The 20,252-nt window shown below is 44.7% G+C and overlaps 1 protein-coding gene across 2 annotated transcripts in view; it reads left to right on the top strand.

The window, feature by feature from the left end:
• The window catches only part of SLC9A8 (solute carrier family 9 member A8), a 78,839-nt gene that overhangs the window by 25,889 nt on the left and 32,698 nt on the right, over nucleotides 1-20,252 (top strand). For both annotated transcript variants that reach the window (XM_017529930.2, XM_017529931.2), the window contains exons 5-8: nucleotides 3,685-3,768; nucleotides 8,825-8,926; nucleotides 10,070-10,104; nucleotides 15,281-15,424. In XM_017529930.2, coding sequence (XP_017385419.1) covers nucleotides 3,685-3,768; nucleotides 8,825-8,926; nucleotides 10,070-10,104; nucleotides 15,281-15,424 — 365 coding nt within the window. The remainder of the gene's footprint in view (nucleotides 1-3,684; nucleotides 3,769-8,824; nucleotides 8,927-10,069; nucleotides 10,105-15,280; nucleotides 15,425-20,252) is intronic.

Below are 20,252 nucleotides of genomic sequence, written 5' to 3'. Positions count from 1 at the left end.
AAAAAAAAAAAAGAAATAAAAAAAAAAATTGTAGAGATGGGATGTCACTATGCTGCCTAGGCTGATCTTGAACTCCTAAGCTCAAGTGCTCTTCCCACCTTGGCCTCCCGAAGTGTTAGGATTATAGGCATGAGCCACCCTGCCTGTCCTATATACTTTTTTTTTTTGCCAGGGGGCAGGAGGGCTGGGGACAGTCTCACTATGTTGCCCAGGCTGGAGTGCAATGGCATGGTCTGCAGCTCACTGCAACCTCCACCTCCTGGGTTCAAGCAGTTCTCCTGCCTCAGTCTCCTGAGTAGCTAGGATTACAGGAACCTGCCACCACTCCCAGCTAATTATTGTATTTTTAGTAGAGACAGGGTTTCACCAGGTTGGCCAGGCTGGTCTCCAAGTCCTGACCTCATGATCCACCTACCTTGGCCTCCCAAAGTGTTGGGATTACAGGCATGAGCCACCGTGCCCAGCCATATTTATTTTCAAGGCAACATTAGTACTATTTTAATTGAGAAACTAATATTGTTTTGTAAACATGATAAAAATGAAGTAGTACAGATGCCTGCTGAAGCATCAGGGCAGCTGAAGCTGCTGTCTGTCACGGGAGATCAGCACGTTGGAGAGAGCCCTTAGAGGCAGTATTGCCATCCTAAGATGTCTTCGATTTATTTGGGACTGAAGAAATAATCAAAAGGGGCTGACTTTCAATCCGTGAGGTCAGTGGTATTTGACACACATTGCTCTAGTGCCACCTAAAACCACCTCAGACCATTTTGGGGGAGTCATTGACAAGAGGAGCTACAACACTATTTCCCTGAAAGTTGGTGTATTCATAAGGGCTGCAGTAACAAATTACCACAAACTGAGTGGCTTAAAACAACAAAGATTTGTTTTCTCACAGTTCTGGAGGCTGGAAGTGAGAAGTCGAGGTGTCAGTAGGACCAGGTTCCCTCCAAAGACTCTAGAAAAGAATTCTTCATTGTGCCTTCCAGCTTCTGGTAGCCCAGGTTTTCCTTGGCTTGTGGCTGCATCAGCCCTGTCTCTGTGCTCACATGGGCTTCTTCTCTGTGTGCCTTGTTCTGTCTCTTACAAGTCAACGTTTGCTGCATTTGGCTTTCCCTTATCTAGTGTAATGTCATCTAGATCCTTACCTTCATTAGATCTACGGAGATTCTATTTCCAAATAAGGTCACATTCTGAGGTTCCTGGTAGACATGAATTGGGGTGGGGGTTGGGGTACACTGTGTAACCCCATTATAGGTAGATTCTCCTTATTCCCAGGAGGGATTAGTTTTGTACCTCCAAAAGGCTGTATATAGTGGTCCTGCTGCACAGACCCTGGGAATAGGTTGCCCCATAAAACCCGCCAGAGCTCGGCCCATTTTTTTTCACACAGTCCCAGTCTGAATCATGAGCTTGTTGTACATGCTGCTATTTTAAAACTTAATAAGGCATTTCAGAAGTCATCATTTGCTTCTATTTTTGAGCCTTTTTTGAATATTTTTTAGTCTTTATGGTAACAGCTATACATTTGTAGGAATACATTTAGGCATTCTTTGGAATAGGGGTTTTGACAAGAAATTAGACCATCAAAATTGTGACATGGGAAAATATTCATACGAAAAAGGGCCTAATTTTGGTTTTTTTTGAGATGGAGTTTTGCTCTTGTTGCCCGGGCTGAAGTGCAATGGCGCGATCTTGGCTCACTGCAACCTCTGCCTCCTGGGTTCAAGCAATTCTCCTGCCTCAGCCTCCCAAGTAGCTGAGATTACAAGCATGCGCCACCATGCCCAGCTAATTTTGTATTTTTAGGAGAGATGGGGTTTCTCCAAGTTGGTCAGACTGGTGTCGAACTCCCGACCTCACGTGATCTGCCCACCTCAGCCTCTCAAAGTACTGAATTATAGGCGTGAGCCACTGCACCGGGCCTGATTTTGCATTTTTAAATAGACTGTGTATTACACATAACCATTTTGGGCTTGAGGACCAATATATATTTCTCCCAAATTCTACCAACAACTAGAGAGATATATTAATAATATAGAAAATGAAATTGTTATTGTTTCATCCCTCCAAAGATGGCTGGTTATATTCTAGAAACATCTTTCCTAATGGCATTTAATATTCAAGTCTGGAAGCATGATGCTGTGGTTTGGGTGTTTGTCTCCCCAAACTTCATGTTGAAATTTGATCCTAGTGTTGGAGGTGTTTGGGTCATGGGGGCAGACCCTCATGGATAGACTGATGCCCTTGCTGGGTGGTGGGTGGTGGGTGAGTTCTTACTCTGTTAGTTCCCTATACAGCTGATTGTTAAAAAGAGCCTGGTCCTGCCTCCCTGCCCCCGGCTTCCTCTCTTTTTTTTTTTTTGAGACGGAGTTTCACTCATGTTACCCAGGCTGGAGTGCAATGGCGCAATCTCGGCTCACCGCAACCTCTGCCTCCTGGGTTCAGGCAATTCTCCTGCCTCAGCCTCCTGAGTAGCTGGGATTACAGGCACGCACCACCATGCCCAGCTAATTTTTTGTATTTTTAGTAGAGACGGAGTTTCACCATGTTGACCAGGATGGTCTCGATCTCTTGACCTCGTGATCCACCCGCCTCGGCCTCCCAAAGTGCTGAGATTACAGGCTTGAGCCACCACGCCCGGCCCCGCTTCCTCTCTTGCCATGAATCTCTGTACACTCTGGCTCCTCTTCTCTTCCTCCATGAGTGGAAGGAGCCTAAAGTTCTTACCAGATACCCAGTCTTGAACTTTTCCAGACAGCAGAATCATGAGCCAAATAAATATTATTCCTTTGTAAATTACCCAGCCACAGGCATTCTTTTATAGCAAGACATATACATGGTAAGGGGCTGTCTTTCCAGCCAAGTCCCAAGTCCAAAGAATATCCACTGGGGACTGTTTGATCATATCAGACTTTGGAAAATGGCAGAGTTGTCTGTGACAAACAGAAAGAAGACAGAGCTATTTTAACCATATGTAGGATTTACTGAGTGGATTGTTTTAGGACTTACCATTACTTTTTTCCTGGAGGATTCCAATTTGTGGACTTGTTTTGAAAGTATGCAACCAGAATTGAAATTTTCTATATTCAGATTAATTTTCTTTGTGTACTAAGGAATAAAAAACATACTACTGTGTGTTTGGAAGCAGTTTGTTGTGCTATTTCTTTTTGCCAGTCACCTTTAAAAATCTCGTCCATACCTATAATCTCCACGCTTTGGGAAGCTTAGGTTGGGAGGATTGCTTGAGGCTAGGAGTTTGAGACTAGCCTGGGCAACACAATGGGACCCTGTATCTACAAAAGAAAAAAAGAAAGAAAAAAATTAGCTTAGTGTGGTGGTGCGAACATGTAGTCCCAGCTCCTCAGGAGGCTAAAATGAGAGGATCACTTGAGCCCAGGAGCTTGAAGCTGCAGGGAACTGTGATTGCACCACTGCACTGTAGCCTGGGCAACAGAGCAAGACTGTCTCAAAATAATAATATAATAATAACAAAATGCAGTTTTATTTTTTTTGGTGTGAGGGGACCTCTCATTCTGCTTGATTTTATTGTCAAGTAGTTATTTAAACGGTGTACGTTTCTACTATACCAGGCCCTGAGAGAATTATTTTGGCTCTTTATTGATGAATTTATTTCTTAATTACACAAATTTCGTGCCTCTTAAGATACCCATTTTCTATTTACAGGAAGAAGAAATGTTTCGTCCAAACATGTTTTTCCTCCTCCTGCTTCCCCCTATTATCTTTGAGTCTGGATATTCATTACACAAGGTGAGATTGGCACACATTGGTGCTTTGGTCTGGGGGGTTTCTCATGTTGTAAGGCAAGTTCCTTAAAAGCTTGGGTGTTAATTTAGCAGCAGCAGCAGCTCTGCTCCTTCTTGGGTGTGCTCAGTGGCAGCTGGACTACAGTGCCTGACTTCTGGAGAGGAGCAGACATGATCAGTTGGCTGTTTGAATGGTTTCAGGCAGGGTGGCTCACTGAGTCTGTGCTTTCTATAAACATGTGCTTTGCCCAGGAAGATGGCTGAAGTGATGTTATGTGGTGCACAAATGATGCATTGACTCATCTTATTGGACACAGACTGCTACATATAAAGAGGTTAGACTGTGTCCTGGGATGACGGGGACATGTACCCCAGGGCTTTTGCTTCTTTCAGCTGCCCCATTGGGGCCTTTCTAGCTTCCTCAGGCCCATCCATCCTTCCTTGTCTCCCTCTCAGTACCCTCCACTGGCGTCAGATCCCAGCTTGATATTATCCTTCCTCCCCCAGTCTCTGTCTCTTCTCGCCCACTCCCTGGTCCAGCTTTTCAGGCTGGAGCCCCATCCTTCCTTGTCTGGTCCCACACTTGCCCCACCCATTCTTGCCTCCCTGCCCTGGCAAGCAGTGGCGGTGGCCCCTACCCACTTCTTTGCTTTGGCTTGGCCTTGATGGCCTTTGCCTTGCAACTCCCAGTATGAGTATTTATTTATTTATTTTGAGATGGAGTCTTGCTCTGTTGTCCAGGCTGGAGTGCAGTGGCATAATCTTGGCTCACTGCAACATCTGCCTCGTGGATTCAAGAGATTCTCCTGCCTCAGCCTCCTGAGGAGCTGAGATTACAGGTGCACACCACCATACCAGCTAATTTTTGTATTTTTTGTAGAGACGGGGTTTTACCATGTTGGCCAGGCTGGTCTCGAACTCCTGACCTCAAGTGATCCATCCATGTCAGCCTCCCAGAGTGCTAGGATTACAGGTGTGAGCCACCACACCCAGCCCCCCAGTGTGAGTCTTTCTGCCTGGCCAGGAGCTTCTCAGTTTTAGGCCTGTTTGTGTGAGTTTTTTCCCTTGTCTGTGAGTTTTTTTTTAAACATAGTGTATTTCAGTTTTAAAATACAATGATTCAACTTAAAATACTAGTATTGGCTGGGTGCTGTGGCTCATGTCTATTAACCCAGCACTTTGGGAGGCCAGGGCAGGCAGATCACATGAGATCAGGAGTTCAAAACCAGCCTGACCAACATGGAGAAACCCCATCCCTACTAAAAATAAAAAATTAGCCCGGCGGCTGGCACATGCCTGTAATCCCAGCTACTGGGGAGGCTGGGGCAGGAGAATCGTTTGAACCCAGGAGATGGAGGGTGCAGTGAGCTGAGATCGCACCATTGCACTCCAGCCTGGGCAACAAGAGAGAAACTTCATCTCAAAAAAAAAAAAATACTAATGTTAATAATACAACAGCTCTTTTGTGAATGTTACGTTTTTTTTTAATTGTGAAGATTGGAACGTTTAGGGCAGCCCTTGGAGAGAGGAAAGCCAGAGAGACACAACACAGGACTAATCATGTGCTGCCCTCTACAGGTTTCTTTTTGGTAAAGTAGAAACCAAAAACCCTAAAACCCTACGTCCCAGGATGCTTTGAGATTTACATTAGATGAAAGAATGTAGGTAAATCACCACTCACCACACTAAATAAATGGAGTGCTGCTTCTTGTTGTTATTAATGATAAAAATGTTAGCTATTGTTAATAACAATATTACCACCAGTAGTAGTAATAATAACTTATTAAACTTAATGTGGTTGGGGCAGTGGCTCATGTCTGTAATCCCAGCACTTTGGGAGGCCGAGGTGGGCAGATCACTTGAGGTCAGGAGTTCAAGAGTAGCCTGGCCAACATGGCAAAACCTCATCTCTACTAAAAATACAAAAATTAGCCAGGCATGGTTGAGCATGCCTGTAATTCCAGCTACTCTAGAGGCTGAGGCATGAGAATCGCTTGAACCTTGGAGGTAGAGCTTGCAGTAAGCTGAGATTGTGCCACTGCACTCCGGCTTGGATGATAGAGGGAGACTTTGTCTTAAAAATAAATAAATAAAAATAAACTTAACTTCTTGGTGACATGGTATAAATAAATAAATAATTTTTTAAAATGAGTTAGATTTGTCTAGAAATTTTTGGTAAAAACATAGAAATTAAGTCTTTGATTTTTCTGTACTAAAACAAAAATGTATTAAGATGTTCAGTCCAGATGTTTTTTAAAGTCATAATTTTATTGTGCATCTATCCAAAGAAAAAGTGAAAAGGAAGTTTATTTATTTTATTTTATTTTAATTCTTTATTTTGAGACAGTTTTGCTCTTGTAGCCCAGACTGGAGTACAAGAGCTTGATCTTGGCTCACTGCAACCTCCACCTCCTGGGTTCAAGCAATTCTCCTGCCTCATCCTCCCAAGTATCTGGGACTACAGGCATGTGCCACCATGCTTGGCTAATTTGGGCCAGGCTGGTCTTGAATTCTTGAGAACCCTGTGATCCGCCCTCCTCGGCTTCCCAAAGTGCAGGGATTACAGGCATGCACCACCACACCCAGCTGAAAAGGAAGTTTAATGTAAAAAATATTCCCAAGTCTTACAAACTGTTACTGACATCAGATAATTTTTAAAAAAGAAACAAGGAAACATTAAGTTGAAGGTCACCATGTCTTTCCTTCTTTTACTTTGTAAACAAATCTTAATTGTAAGCAGATTATGAAATATTTCAAAACATGCTGAGGAAATTGACTTGATTTTGACTTACAAATATGACATTTTGAATATTTGAGCATGTAAAGTTTTTATTTTCTATTTTTTTGCAGGGGAGGGAAGGGATTTGAGGAAAGCAATAGTTTCTTAGAAAAACATTTTGTTGAAGATGACTTTCCAGCAGAAAATGTGACAGTTTATATGAAAGGACTGATAGGATGACGAAATGCCGATTCTGAAACTTTTGTCCGCTTTCTGTCCTCCCCCAAAGATGCTAGGAAGTAAACTTTGAATGTTTTATTTTAATATTGTGATGTTTGCTAATGTAAATTTGGATCTGGAATACAAATTTCAGTAAGATTATCATCAGTTGATGTGAATTAGCTAGGCAGCTACTGGTTCTTTAAATTGTGAATATTACACAAATAATAGGTTGTTAATTATGTGAAAGAGAAACAGATAAATTTGCTTTATGTAGCAGAGGGAAGTTCTTGTAGTGTGATAACTTGAATTTGGATAAATGTTCAGAAACCAGATTAATATTAACTATATAAATTGTATCAACATTAGATCTCTGCACACAGGTCAAAACTGATTAATCTGTTTTTAAGCGACAAAAGAAAACAGTGATTTGCAAAGAGAGACTCATAGATTGAAAGCCCTTTGTTTTGAAAAACCAAATTATTGTGTTTGCCTTGAGTTATTTTAAAATTCTTTGTGCAGTAAAGATTGATAAGCTAAACAAAGGAATTGAATGTCAGACTTTAGGCAGCCAAGTCAAAATTGCAAAGAAACTTCCAGGAGGTAGGATTAGTGGGGGCAGTCAGTGTTCAGCCGAGGACACTGTTTCATAAGAGGGCTTTAAAATGCCAGGTCCTGATGTCCCTGGTTTGGCAATTTCTGAGCTAAAAACAAGATTCTTATTCACGCCCCCAATCGGGGGTGATCAAAGCCTCTTGGTGGCTCCTAAATGGAGTCCATAGGATTATAATAAATAGCTTAATTTCCTTAATTTTATGGAAATTTGAAAGATGTTACCATGCTACTTGGACTTGAATATTTTATCTTAAATGCTGCGAAGTGCAGATGGAAACATTTTATCTGTCATAAAATGTTTATGACATTTTATGTTAATGATGATACTAATAGAGTGAAGTAAAATTGTTTAAAAGATATGGCCAGGAAAAAGGACTCTCTGATAGTATATCTTGATATCCTAATTCTGTGGACTTTGGACCTTAGACGTGAAACAGTTAATTCCTTCAGTGCCTGTCTGTTGGGCGTCCTCCATCTGATGGGCGTTATGTCGGGGACTGTGCTGTGCACAGATGTGGTCATTGCCCAGAGCCTGCAGCCTCATGGGAAAGTCAGACATCAGTTACATAAATAAGAGCAAAGCTGCAGCCTTGTCAACGGCAACAAGAGAGGGTGACTGTGCCCTGAGAGCATAGACTAGGATCTGAGCTGGGAGCTGGCTGAGGGATCGGGAAGAGTTGAAATGTCCTGAGATCTCGGGATGATGCAAGCTTAACAAGCAAAGAGGGAGCACAACCTGCTAGAAGCCACCAGTGGGACTGGAGCCCAGAGAACAAAGGCGAACATGGTCCCAGATGAGCCCAGAGGCCTCCCCAGGGGTCGAGTCATCCAGGATGGGGACTAGCTGCATTTTTTTTTTTTTTTTTTTTAGACAGAGTCTTGCTCTGTCGCCAGGTGCCAGGCTGGAGCGCAGTGGCTCGATCTCGGCTCACTGCAACCTCCACCTCCCAGTTTCAAGCAATTCTCCTGCCTCAGCCTCCCGAGTAGCTGCAACTACAGGTGCACACCACCACGCCCAGCTAATTTTTTTGTATTTTTAGTAGAGACGGGGTTTCACCATAGGATGGTCTCGATCTCTTGACCTCATGATCCGCCCATCTCAGCCTCCCAAAGTGCTGGGATTACAGGCGTGAGCCACTGCGCCTGGCCTAGCTGCAATGTAAGTGGAAGTAGGGGTCCAGGTGAAGGCAGCACCATCAGATTTGTCTTTTGTGAAGATCATTCTGGAAGTACTGGATCGTGGAGGGAAAGGGACCCGGAGATGTTGAGGTGACTCATGCGAAGCTGTGCAGTGTTCCAGGTGAAAGATGATATGAGTTAGTGGACACTGCAGTAGGTGGGGGAGTGTGGTGCAGGAGGACCCCCAGACTCCCAGGGCCACGCAGGGCGGGCAGTGGTACCTTTTACCGAGAATCAAATCTGCAAGGAGGGCGAGGTGTGCAGGCCATGCCTTCACTGACAGGACTGGCTTTCTAATCATTTCCCTGATTTCTGCTCTTTCAAACAGGGTAACTTTTTTCAGAATATTGGTTCCATCACTCTGTTTGCTGTGTTTGGGACGGCAATCTCCGCTTTTGTAGTAGGTGGAGGAATTTATTTTCTGGGTCAGGTAAGAAAATCATCTTTGAAATACTTTGAAAGTCTTACATTCTTAGAGCTAGTGCCAGGAGATGGGAAGGTGAAATGGGGCCACTTCGTGGGGCCTGGGTTTCATCCTTAGGGTAAATTCCTTCTGGAAGAAAATCCTAGCTTCATATGAGGCGCAGTAGAGGCAGGCTAAATTGTTTCAACATGTCCCCCAAGACCTTTGGTATCTGGAATTTAGTAAAGCTTTTCTATACTCCCCTCCCCCCCATAGTATTTGATTTTATTTGCAAACCAATGCTACCTTAAACTGGAATACCTAAAAATAAAGCCAAATAGATGCCATCAAGAACTTCAAACAGTTGTGTTGTCAGGTAGACCGAATTGGGTTGAATGCTGTTTTTTGATCAAAATTTGCATTTTAAAATCAAACATGTGCTTTTCTGCTGGCATTGGAGAAATACTGAAAGATGATTCTGAATCTGTTCACTCAATTCTAAGCAGTCTACCTGTAGAATTATATACTCTGGATTTTCCACAATTACTAAACCACGTCCCAGTGGTATCAGTTGGGTGTTCTCTACTTTAGACTTAACATTAATTCAAATTAATGTAGACCAAACATCCCTAGGAAGGTAATATCTGTAGTTTTGCATTATGCATGTCCACGCATGTCGCATCTTTTCCTTTATTGTCAGTTGCAGAAAGTTTGCCTGTCCCAGTTCTGAAAACTGAGTTGAGGGTCAGGTGTCTGGGTGACAGGCAGATTTATTTAACACATGTCAGCTGCTTTCTTCTCTCGGTAGCCAAAATTCATTCCATTGGATTTTCACCTATATTGCTGCTTTGATGGCACCAGAATAAATCTGTCTGTCATGCAGCTTTTTTTATTGCTCAGCTTCTAGTATTAAGTAAGAATAAACTTAAGGAAACGGCAGTGAATTGGGCTTGACAAAGGTAGCATTCTTTTCCATACTTCTGTTGCATGCTGATGGAATGCATGCTTCAACAAAAACTTAGGAGCCTTCTTTATTTTTCAAGTGGTTTGGGAACTGAAGATTAATGTCCTTATTAGTTTTAATAAAGCACTAATGGACATTTAAATCTTCTTGGCTGTTCTCCAGGGTTTTTTTTGTGTGTCTGTGTGTTTGTGTGTTTTATTTTACAGGCTGATGTAATCTCTAAACTCAACATGACAGACAGGTAAATCCTTCATATTGTAACACCCATGCGACTGCTTTTCACACAGGGGCACATTTTCTCCACATTGCTTCCTGGGTGTGGTTCTGTTCTATTCTCTCTCTGTATATTTAGTTTTGGTAAGGATTTCTGCTATAGAATCTTACTCTGAGTTAATTTGTACCTCTGAAATGAATCAAAACTATACTAAAGACTTTTGAAGCTCCCTAGTTGGGCACTGCTGATTGGAATGATTTAGTTTAAGCTTTGGAGGGGGGTAACTCTGCTCAGCTAACTGCCCTGCCCATGTGCATACAAACACCTTACCATTGTGTTCTTATTGTTTCCAAGACTTTTCAGTCGCCATAACAAAAAGTTGTCTCCTTGATAGATTATGGATGGAGCGGGAAGTGAGGGAGAAACTTTCCTCTGAGATTCCCACCAAGCCTGGGGTCGGGGAAGCAGGGCCAAGACCTCTATTGTGGATATTGTAGAAAGCCCCTCCATCTGAAGTCACTCCTGTGAGCACTTCCCATGAGCCCCATCCAAGAATTCCCAGAACTGCATAGTGAGAAGCAGCCTCAGTAGGTTGAGGCAGTTGTCTCGCAGAAGGTACCAGATCTAGTGCTGAAAAAGTGCCCACGCAGAGTGTAACCTGGGTTCCCCCCTCTGAGAGTACATAGCCTTGCTCAATGTATCTGCATTTACCACTGGCACCTGGTTTGGTCTTGTGGCATGGCTAGGGAGCTGGGCAGCAGGGCCACAAGTTTGTCCCCAGCTCCTTGCTGTGGGGTTAGTCAGAGCTTTCAGGATTTAGCAGTAGTTTAGCAACTTGGGACTAGAATCTGGGAACCCTTTTCATGGGAACTGTGTCTCTGATAACAAATGCAATTCTATTTCCACCTCCGCTCACCACCCACCCCAGCCCAGGACATCAATTTTGGAGCTTTTGTTGTAAGACAGTTTTGATACATAAACAAGTAGCAAAAGCCACATTCCGTGGCAGCTGGAAACAAAGCAGAACTGATGTCCTGTGTTTTGTAGGTACTTTGCAAATGAAAAGAAATGCCCAGTAAAGGAAGGTATCACAGTATTCAAACCTTCAGCCTGTTTTGGGAGCAACTGCTTAGAGATACAGACAATGCTGGATAACTTTCTGTGAAGTTGAGTTGAATCAGTGTTTGGGATGTTCAGGTGGAGGACAGGAAAAGAATTGCCCTGTATACACGCTGACTTAGAGCTGGGTTGTGCTTTCTTCTCTGTGTGCAGAAGCTTCCTTTGCTATTAGAAAGTGACGGTCCCATGGATGGGGAATGCTCTGGGGTCGCAAGCCCACACAGCCACAGGGCCTGGCCGAGCACTTAACAGAGGGAAGCTGGCCAGCTGTGTGAATCCAGAGGTGGGCAAGGCCAGTGGGAGAACACACTCTGCATGAAGGGACAGCCACTTCTCGGCTCCAACTCATAATTACCATGCGGAAATCTGGGCCCAATATTAGTGGATATTTTAAACAATTTTTTTTTTTTCAAAAAGAGGCTAGGTCTCTAGATTGTAATTTTCCAGTTTTTCAATGTTGACAGCTTGCCCAGTTTTTCACAAACACCATGCAGACCAAACATGAGAGCCACAGACCACCTTTTGCAACCTGTAGAAAACATGAAAATAACTTTGTTGCACATGTTCTGTTTTGTTCTAGTGATACCTTGCTGGAGAGAGATTTCACTCTTAGAGATCCTGAATTATTTCACTACCTTAGTCCATTTCTTTTTCATTTTGTTGATGCTACTGTCTTTTGGGGTTATGGAATTAAAGAAAATACATTTTTAAATTGAACTTCTAGCTTCTGGCCTTTAAAAGATGAGGTCCTGAAGATGTGAAGTAGAACAGCTGACAGTCAGGTTAAATGACCCTCTTTCAATACAGACCTCTCAATGATTCAGCAGTTTGTATTTTATACTTTTCATCTTCACTGTCAGAAATACTCTGCCTTGGCCGGGCGCGGGTGGCTCAAGTCTGTAATCCCAGCACTTTGGGAGGCCGAGGCGGGTGGATTACAAGGTCAAGAGATCGAGACCAGAAATACTCTGCCTTGGCTGGGTGTGGTGGCTCAGGCCTGTAATCCCAGCACTTTGGGAGGGCGAGACAGGTGGATTGCCTAAGGTCAGGAGTTTGAGACCAGCCTAGCCAACATGGCAAAACCCCATCTCTACTAAAAATACAAAAATTGGCTGGGCATGGTAGTGGGCGCCTGTAATCCCAGCTACTCGGGAGGCTGAGGCAGGAGAATTGCTTGAACCCTGGAGGTGGAGGTTGCAGTGAGCCGAGATTGCACCATTGCACTCCAGCCTGGGAGACACAGCAAAACTCCATCTCAAAAAAAAAAAAAATACAAAAAAACTCTGCCTCAATTTAGATTCCCAAGCATACTAAATGTGTTGCATAGTTTATACAAAGCATTTTTCCCAACCTTTTGTTTGTTTTGTTTTTTTCAGTTAATTTAGAAAGTTTATTTTGCCAAGATTGAGGACACGCACCCATGACACAGCCTCAGGAGGTCCCAACGACATGTGCCCACAATGATCAGAGCGGTTTTATACATTTTAAGGAGGCATGAGACATCAGTTGGCTTACTTAAGATGAATGTTGCCCCAGCCTTTTCTTATGAAAAATTTAAACATACAGAAAAAGTGAAGCATTGTGCAGTGAATACCCATAAACAGATTTTAAAAAAATAAAATAAAAAGCATATCCTGCAGGGGTAGGAGAGGCACAGCACAGGGAACTGTGAGTCTGTGGCGGGCCTGCGCTTCACCGAGGCTGGTGTGTAGTGGCATGATCGCAGCTTGCTATAGCCTCAGACTCCTGAGCTCAAGCCATCCTCCTGACTCAGCCTCCCGGGTATCTCAGACTACAGGTGTGCGCCACCACTTCCAGATAATTTTTGTGTGTGGAGGGATGGGGTTCTCTCTGTATTGCCCGGGCTGGTCCTAAACTCCTGAGCTCAAGCCATCCTCCTGACTCAGCCTCCCGGGTATCTCAGACTACAGGTGTGCGCCACCACTTCCAGATAATTTTTGTGTGTGGAGGGATGGGGTTCTCTCTGTATTGCCCGGGCTGGTCCTAAACTCCTAAGCTCAAGCCATCCTTCCACCTCAGCCTCCCAAAGTGTTGAGATTACAGGCGTGAGCCACTGTGCCTGTCCTAGGATACATTTTTTAGACATCATCCTCCTTCCTTCACTGCCTCTGGTGATGTGGCTGCGGTTGATGAGAGTGGGAATAGAAAAGCAACCAGAAGCTCCATGTCTGGGTTGTGGTGCAAGGGCCTGCGGACCAGCTATCAACAAAAGAGGGCCTCCCAGATGGACACTTGTTTGGTGGAGTTACCTTCCCTTTCCTCCTTCCCTCCCTTCTTCCTGCCTGCCTGCCTGCTTGCCTTCTGCAAGTGTCTCTGGGTCATGCCCAGTACAGACCGTGGGAATTCTCCCATGATGAAAATTCAGCATCACAAAGCTGTGATGTCATCTCTGTGAGGGCAGGCAAAGTCTGGGAACTGAATCCTCAGCCTGGGATCCCGAGGCGCTCTGGATTAATGCACATGAATCACATTCACAGGCAGCTACCATGGAAACCAGAGGTCAAATGATTGACTTATGAAGAGACCTGGACCTGGCAAGGCAGCCAGGCATTTCCTCAGTCAGCTCTCCTCTTCCTGACCCTGCAGCCATAAGATCACCCATCGAAGGCTGCCCAGACCAACGTCCTCTTCCCCCCAGACCCAGGCTTGGTGAGGTTGGAAGCTCAGGGCAGGCGTGTCTGGCTAATGACTGACACAAGCTGGCCATTGGGGCTCCATGTTTTGGCTGGTGTTGTGGAACGGGGCTGACCCACCCATTCTGCTGCACTAGAAAGATATCACACCAGGCACGGCACAGAGACTTGTGGGAAAATCACGAGCGGGCAGGGACAGTGAATCGTCCAGGCTCATGTGGCCCACAAGGCCCCTCGGGGGAGCTGGTCTTGCCTTCCTTGCCAGCCTCCTGTGGCTCCTGCCACTCACCTCACCGCCACCACCACATGCACCTTCTGTTCCTCAGGCATCAGGCTTGCTCCCACCCCAGGGGTCGCTTGCTGTCATTCTGCCTACAGCTCTTGGCCTGGCCAGCTGCTTCTTAACACGTAGGTTCTTGCTTACATGGGTCATCTCTTCAGAGAGGCCTCTCCAGACCCCCCAATCTAAGTGGCTTCCACACCTACACCCCCCACCCCACCTTCTCATGTCACCTCAATTGATTTCCTGTGTCACACTTGCTGTTGTCTGAATTTGCCTTCATCTCTTGGTATTGCCGTATGTACCATTTGGGGTAGCAACACCGACTCTGGGCAGATAGCCAGGCTCTGCCGCTTGTTAGCTGAGTGACCTTGGACAAGTTACTTCATCATCCTGTTGTCCTGAAGTTTTCTCCTCTGTCATTGGGGCAGTAGTAGCACTCTCACATACGGTCACTGTCTGGATTGTTGAGTCACCATGTGTGACGTGCTTAGAATAGTGCCAGCCATGGTAGGTTGCTGTTGTTAGCCTCCATGCCTGAAACATTTTAAATAATCAGCACATATCCGCTGGGGTGAGAAGATCTTCACGGGGACTGTCAGGGAGGTCACTGACCCAGTTGGGAGATGGCCTCAGTGTTTTTATCTGCTGTCCACACCACTCACCCCCAAAGTACGCTGGGGTTGCTACTGGATTTTGACACTTTCTTAGATGTTACAAATCTGAGTACAGGCTGGGGTTGGTCACAGACAGCACTCCAAGGGCCTGGTGGCAAGGGGCAGAGCAGACGTCAGACACAGGAGCTCATGAACCATTTGGCTCCAGCTGCTCTGATCCGTGGGACTGGGCGGTGTATAATAAATATATCTAAGCAAAAATCTCCATCACTGGTGATCACTGGTCAAAGTCAAGTCTCTGTGCTGACAGTAGGAAACCAGGCAATTCCTAACAACTTAATTTAGAGTGGGCCTTTCACACTCCATCCACAATGTCAGCAGTATATAAATGGGAAAAAGTACACTGCTTTCTATAGTTCAGCTCTACTGTGTAGTATTGCCTTCTGTTAAATATGGCCTTTGACTTCAATGCTTTAATATATGGACCAAGTGACACACGTTACAGAATCTCCCCTTCCCTCTGTCTCTTACAGTTTTGCATTTGGCTCCCTAATATCAGCTGTCGATCCAGTGGCCACTATTGCTATTTTCAATGCACTTCATGTGGACCCAGTGCTCAACATGCTGGTCTTTGGAGAAAGTATTCTCAACGATGCAGTCTCCATTGTCCTGACCAAGTAAGTACGAGGGCAGAGAACAGACGTTCTTCATGTGGCAGAACTAGAGATCCTTGTAACAGAGGGGCAGATATTTCCACACAGCATGTGTACAGTTGCTTGTCCTCTCGGTGATCAGTTCACCCAGTATCTTTCTCCGTCTTTCTGTCCTGACAAGCCTTGACATGCCGCCAGAATGTGGTCAAGGTCCAGGGGTGGTTAGTAGAGGAGAGTCCACCTTTTTTTTTTTTTTTGAGACATGGTCTCGCTCTGTCACCCAAGCTGGAGTGCAGTGGCTCCATCACAGCTTACCACAGCCTTGACCTCCTGGGTTCAAGTGATCAATCCTCCCACCTCAGCCTCCCAAGTAGCTGGGACTTACAGGCATGTGCCACCACTCCAGGCTAATTTTTTAAAAAGTTTTTTAGAGACAAGGTTTTGTCATGTTGCCCAAGCTGTTCTTGAACTCCTGGGCTCAAGCAGTTTGCCCACCTCAGCCTCTCAAAGTGCTGGGATTACAGGTGTGAGCCATTGTGCCTGGTTACACCCACCTTTTTTGACCTACCTTTCAGTGGTGGTTTTCGAGCCCAGCTTCTCAGCATCACTGAGGGTGCTGATTAAGTGTGACATTCCCAGGCCCCACCCTCAGAGCTTCTGATTCATTTGGTCTGGGGTGAGTCCCAAGACCATAGGTTTTTAGTAAGTTCCCCAGATGATGATGAAGCGGCCTGTTGAGGGGTGAGTGTTTGGGCAACATTGGAGACAAAAGCAATAGACAGAGGCCCCACTAGCTGTTGCATGTCACCTTCCTTTTCACAGCTTTAAAATAAGGTAGTAATGCTGATAGGTGCCTGGCCTTAAGATGCTATTGTATAAATGCCACTTTGGAAACTGCAGTTAGTTTTCAAATATTTGTTGGCATTACTGCCCTAGTTGATGGGATCTGATAAATTAAAGATGAATAATTAAATGTCAAGAAGTCGTTGGGGGCTGGGTGTGGTGGCTCGCCACTGTAATCCAGCACTTTGGGGGGGCCGAGGTGGGTGAATCACCTGAGGTTAGGAGTTCAAGACCAGCCTGGCCAACATGGTGAAACTCCACCTCTACTAAAAATAATCCCAACTACTCAGGAGGCTGGGGCAGGAGGATGGCTTGAACCCGGGAGGCAAAGGTTACATTGAGCTGAGATCACACCACTGCACTCCAGCCTGGGCAACAGAGTGAGAGTCCATCTTTAAAAAACAAAAGAAGAAGAAAAAGAAGTTATTGGAGGACTGGGCACAGTGGCTAACACTTGTAATGCCATCATTTTGGGAGGCTGAGGTGGGAAGATTGCTTGAGGCCAGGAGTTTGAGACCAGCCTGGGTAACATAGTGAGACTCAATCTGTACAAAAAATAAAAAAATTAGCTGAGTGTCGTCAGGCAAGGTGGCTCACGCCTGTAATCCCAGTACTTTGGGAGGCCGAGGCAGGCAGATCACAAGGTCAAGAGATCTAGACCATCCTGGCCAACATGATGAACCCTGTCTCTACTAAAAATACAAAAATTAGCTGGGTGTTTTGTGGCGAGCACCTGTAGTCCCAGCTACTTAGGAGGCTGAGGTAGGAGAATCGCTTGAACCCAAGAGGTGGAGGTTTGCAGTGAGCCAAGATCGCCCCACTGTACTCCAGCCTGGCGATAGAGCGAGACTCCATCTCAAAAAAAAAAAAAAAAAAAAAAATTTGCTAGGTGTCATAGCATGTGCCTGTATTCCTAGCCACATGGGATGCAGTGAGCTATGATGGAGCCACTGCACTCCAACCTGGTCAACAGAGCGAGACCCTGCCTCAAAAACAAAACAAAAATTGGAAAGGAAATGCATTTAAGATAATCTCAAATATATTTTTCTGATGCAGGGATATTTCCTTGAACTCTGCATTTTATGGTGGTCATTAACATGTGGGCAAGAAACCCAAAGAATTTTGCCAAAACTGAAAAGGCACAGACAAAGTAGCTGAAGGAAGCCAGGCATGGTGGCTTCTGCTTCTGCTGTAATTCCAGCTACTCAGAAGGCTGAGGTGGGAGGATCACTTGAGCCCGGATGTTTGAGACCAGCCTGGACAACATAGCAAGACCCCATTCTCCCACCGCCCCAAAAAGTCCAAAACAATTGGAGAAAGAGTCCTGGATAGTGTATCAAAGATGAGCTAAGAGAATATTAGAGGTCAGTCTGTATTCTGTTAGATAATAGAATTTCCATTTACCTGAATACTGACTTACTTCTTTTGCTAGGGCATAACCATTCTGTGGTAGTTGGCATTTTCTTAGAAGATTTTTTATAGACTATATTCAGAATTCTTATGTTGGAATAAAATGCCTCAGCCTAGGACTAGATTCGAGGACTGAATAGTTAAGATACTACAGGGCTGGGTGTGGTGGCTCACACCTGTAATCCCAACACTTTGAGAGGCTGAGGCGGGTGGATCATTTGAGGCCAGGAGTTCAAGACCAGCTGGGCCAACATGCTGAAACCATGTATCTACTAAAAATACAAAAATTAGCCAGCCGTGGTGGTGCACACCTATAATCCCAGCTACTTAAGAGGCAGAGGCAGGAGAATTGCTTGAACCCGGGAGGTAGAAGTTGTAATGAGGCAAGCTCACGCCACCTGCACTCCAGCCTGGGCAACAGAGCAAGACTGTGTCAAAAAAAGATACTAGGGAAAAGCATCCAGCATCAGGTAACGTGATATTCTTTCCTCTCCTTTCCCTGCCCCAGTTATTGTTTTCACCATGTTTGCCCTGTTTTTGCCCTTCCTTTGCAGGAAGAGCTTACCAAATACTGCCTAATCGCAAGAGGTGCTCAACAGGCCTTAAAAAAAAAACCAAACTTAAAAGTATTTTTGTTATTCTAAAAGTAGTACATATATTCTTATAAAATTTAGTAAATACACAAGCAAAAAAGAAGTATCACACACATTGCTACTATGTAGAGATAATTATGGTTAACAATTTGGTATAAATATACATACATTTTATTTAAATAGGCTTATACCCCACATATTGTATTCTGTTTTCCATTGAACACAGTTGATAAAACAACCTTCTGTACCATCATTTTACTGGTTACGAAGTATTCCTTTTTCTGAGTTTCTTATGATCTACTTAACCAATTTCCTACTATTGGCTTTTTCATGTTTCTCTTGGCAGAAATTTCTATAGCTTAATTAGGATATTATCAAACAAGACCTTTAAAAAATCTGATGGCAGTATTTTTTCTTACTTAAGATCTACTCTGAAAGCCTGCTTAGCTTTCTGATTTTTACTTTTATCTCGTATCCTGGCTACACATATTGAACATTTGTGATAAGGAATTTTGCCCAACTTGGAGGTGACATGAGTTATTTTTATGTATTGGGAGCTAAGCTCAATTGCTTTGTCTCTGATTTTTTTAAAGAAAAATAATTTTTCAGAGGTAGGATATTTTCTGAGCTTTTCCAGTTCTGTTATAAAAGCCAAAGATTAGGAGACTTTTCTATTTAAGATGAGAAATGATGGTGTCATTGTCAGTAAGCAGAGGTTCTTACTGGAAAAGTGCTTCGGAAACCCAAGATTGGGTTGGGCACGGTGGCTCATGCCTGTAATCCCAACACTTTGGGAGGCCGAGGTGGTTGGATCACCTGAGGTCAGGAGTTCGAGACCAGCCTGGCCAACATAGTGAAACCCCATCTCTACTAAAAATACAAAAATTAGCTGGGTGTGTTGGCAGGTCCCTGTAATATCCCAGCTACTTGGGAGGCTGATGTAGGAGAATCGCTTGAACCTGGGAGGCAGAAGTTGCAGTGAGTCGAGATCACACCACTACACCCCAGCCTGGGCAACAGAGTGAGACTGTCTCCAAAAAAAAGAAAGAAAAACCCAAGATCGCCTATGATAACAGTTCCCACGGTTGGATCTGTGGACCACGCATGTGTAGTTTCCAGCCGCCTCCTCCACCAGCAGCACTGCCGCTCCTGACCCAAGCTGGCTTGAGAATCAGCCTCACGAAATCACCAGCCACGGCTGGTCATCTGCCGTCAGCATTTGGTGAGGGACCTCTATGTGCCAGACACTGCTGACAGCCAGGTGGTTTGATGAACTCGGTCCGTGATAGGCAAAAGATGCCCACAGAGAAGTGAACATGGTGTCTTAAGCACTAGCGGGCTCCATGACCAGACCACAAAGGATATGAGGAAGGCTTCTCAGAAGGAATGTCTTGTGAGCCAGCCCTGGGAGGCTCATTTTCAGACAGAAGAGAGAGTAAAGGGGCATGGCAGACTACTCCCCCGCCTTTTTTTCTTTTTGGTAGTACAAAAGAAAAATGAGCTCCCGGGAACTGCTGTCACCTTTCCCTGGTTATCAGATAGAATCACATCTGGCTTTGAAGAGGTATACTTCATAAACGATCAACCCCAAAGCAAGCTGACACATTTATCTTTGCGACTGAATATGCAAATAAATTACCGCCTTTTTAATGTTGCTACCTTCATGAGTGCCAGAAAGCAAATGTCCTGTTTCTTCAGTAACTTGAATTGTCATTTTCAGCTTTGAATTGTTGCCATGACAGTGTATTCTTACAGTCACTGCTGTAGAGGAAACCTTTTGTTTTCTCCAGCTACAGCTTAGGCTCATGAAATGGACCCTGAAGCAATACTCACTTTTTTTCTTTTTTTTTTTGAGATGGAGTTTCACTCATGTTACCCAGGCTGGAGTGCAATGGCGCGATCTCGGCTCGTCGCAACCTCCGCTTCCTGGGTTCAGGCAATTCTCCTGCCTCAGCCTCCTGAGTAGCTGGGATTACAGGCACGCACCACCATGCCCAGCTAATTTT

This window comes from Cebus imitator, unplaced genomic scaffold (genome assembly GCF_001604975.1).
Source record: "Cebus imitator isolate Cc_AM_T3 unplaced genomic scaffold, Cebus_imitator-1.0 Scaffold62, whole genome shotgun sequence".
Classification (NCBI taxonomy): domain Eukaryota; kingdom Metazoa; phylum Chordata; class Mammalia; order Primates; family Cebidae; genus Cebus; species Cebus imitator.
This window is presented reverse-complemented; position numbering and strand designations above follow the sequence as displayed.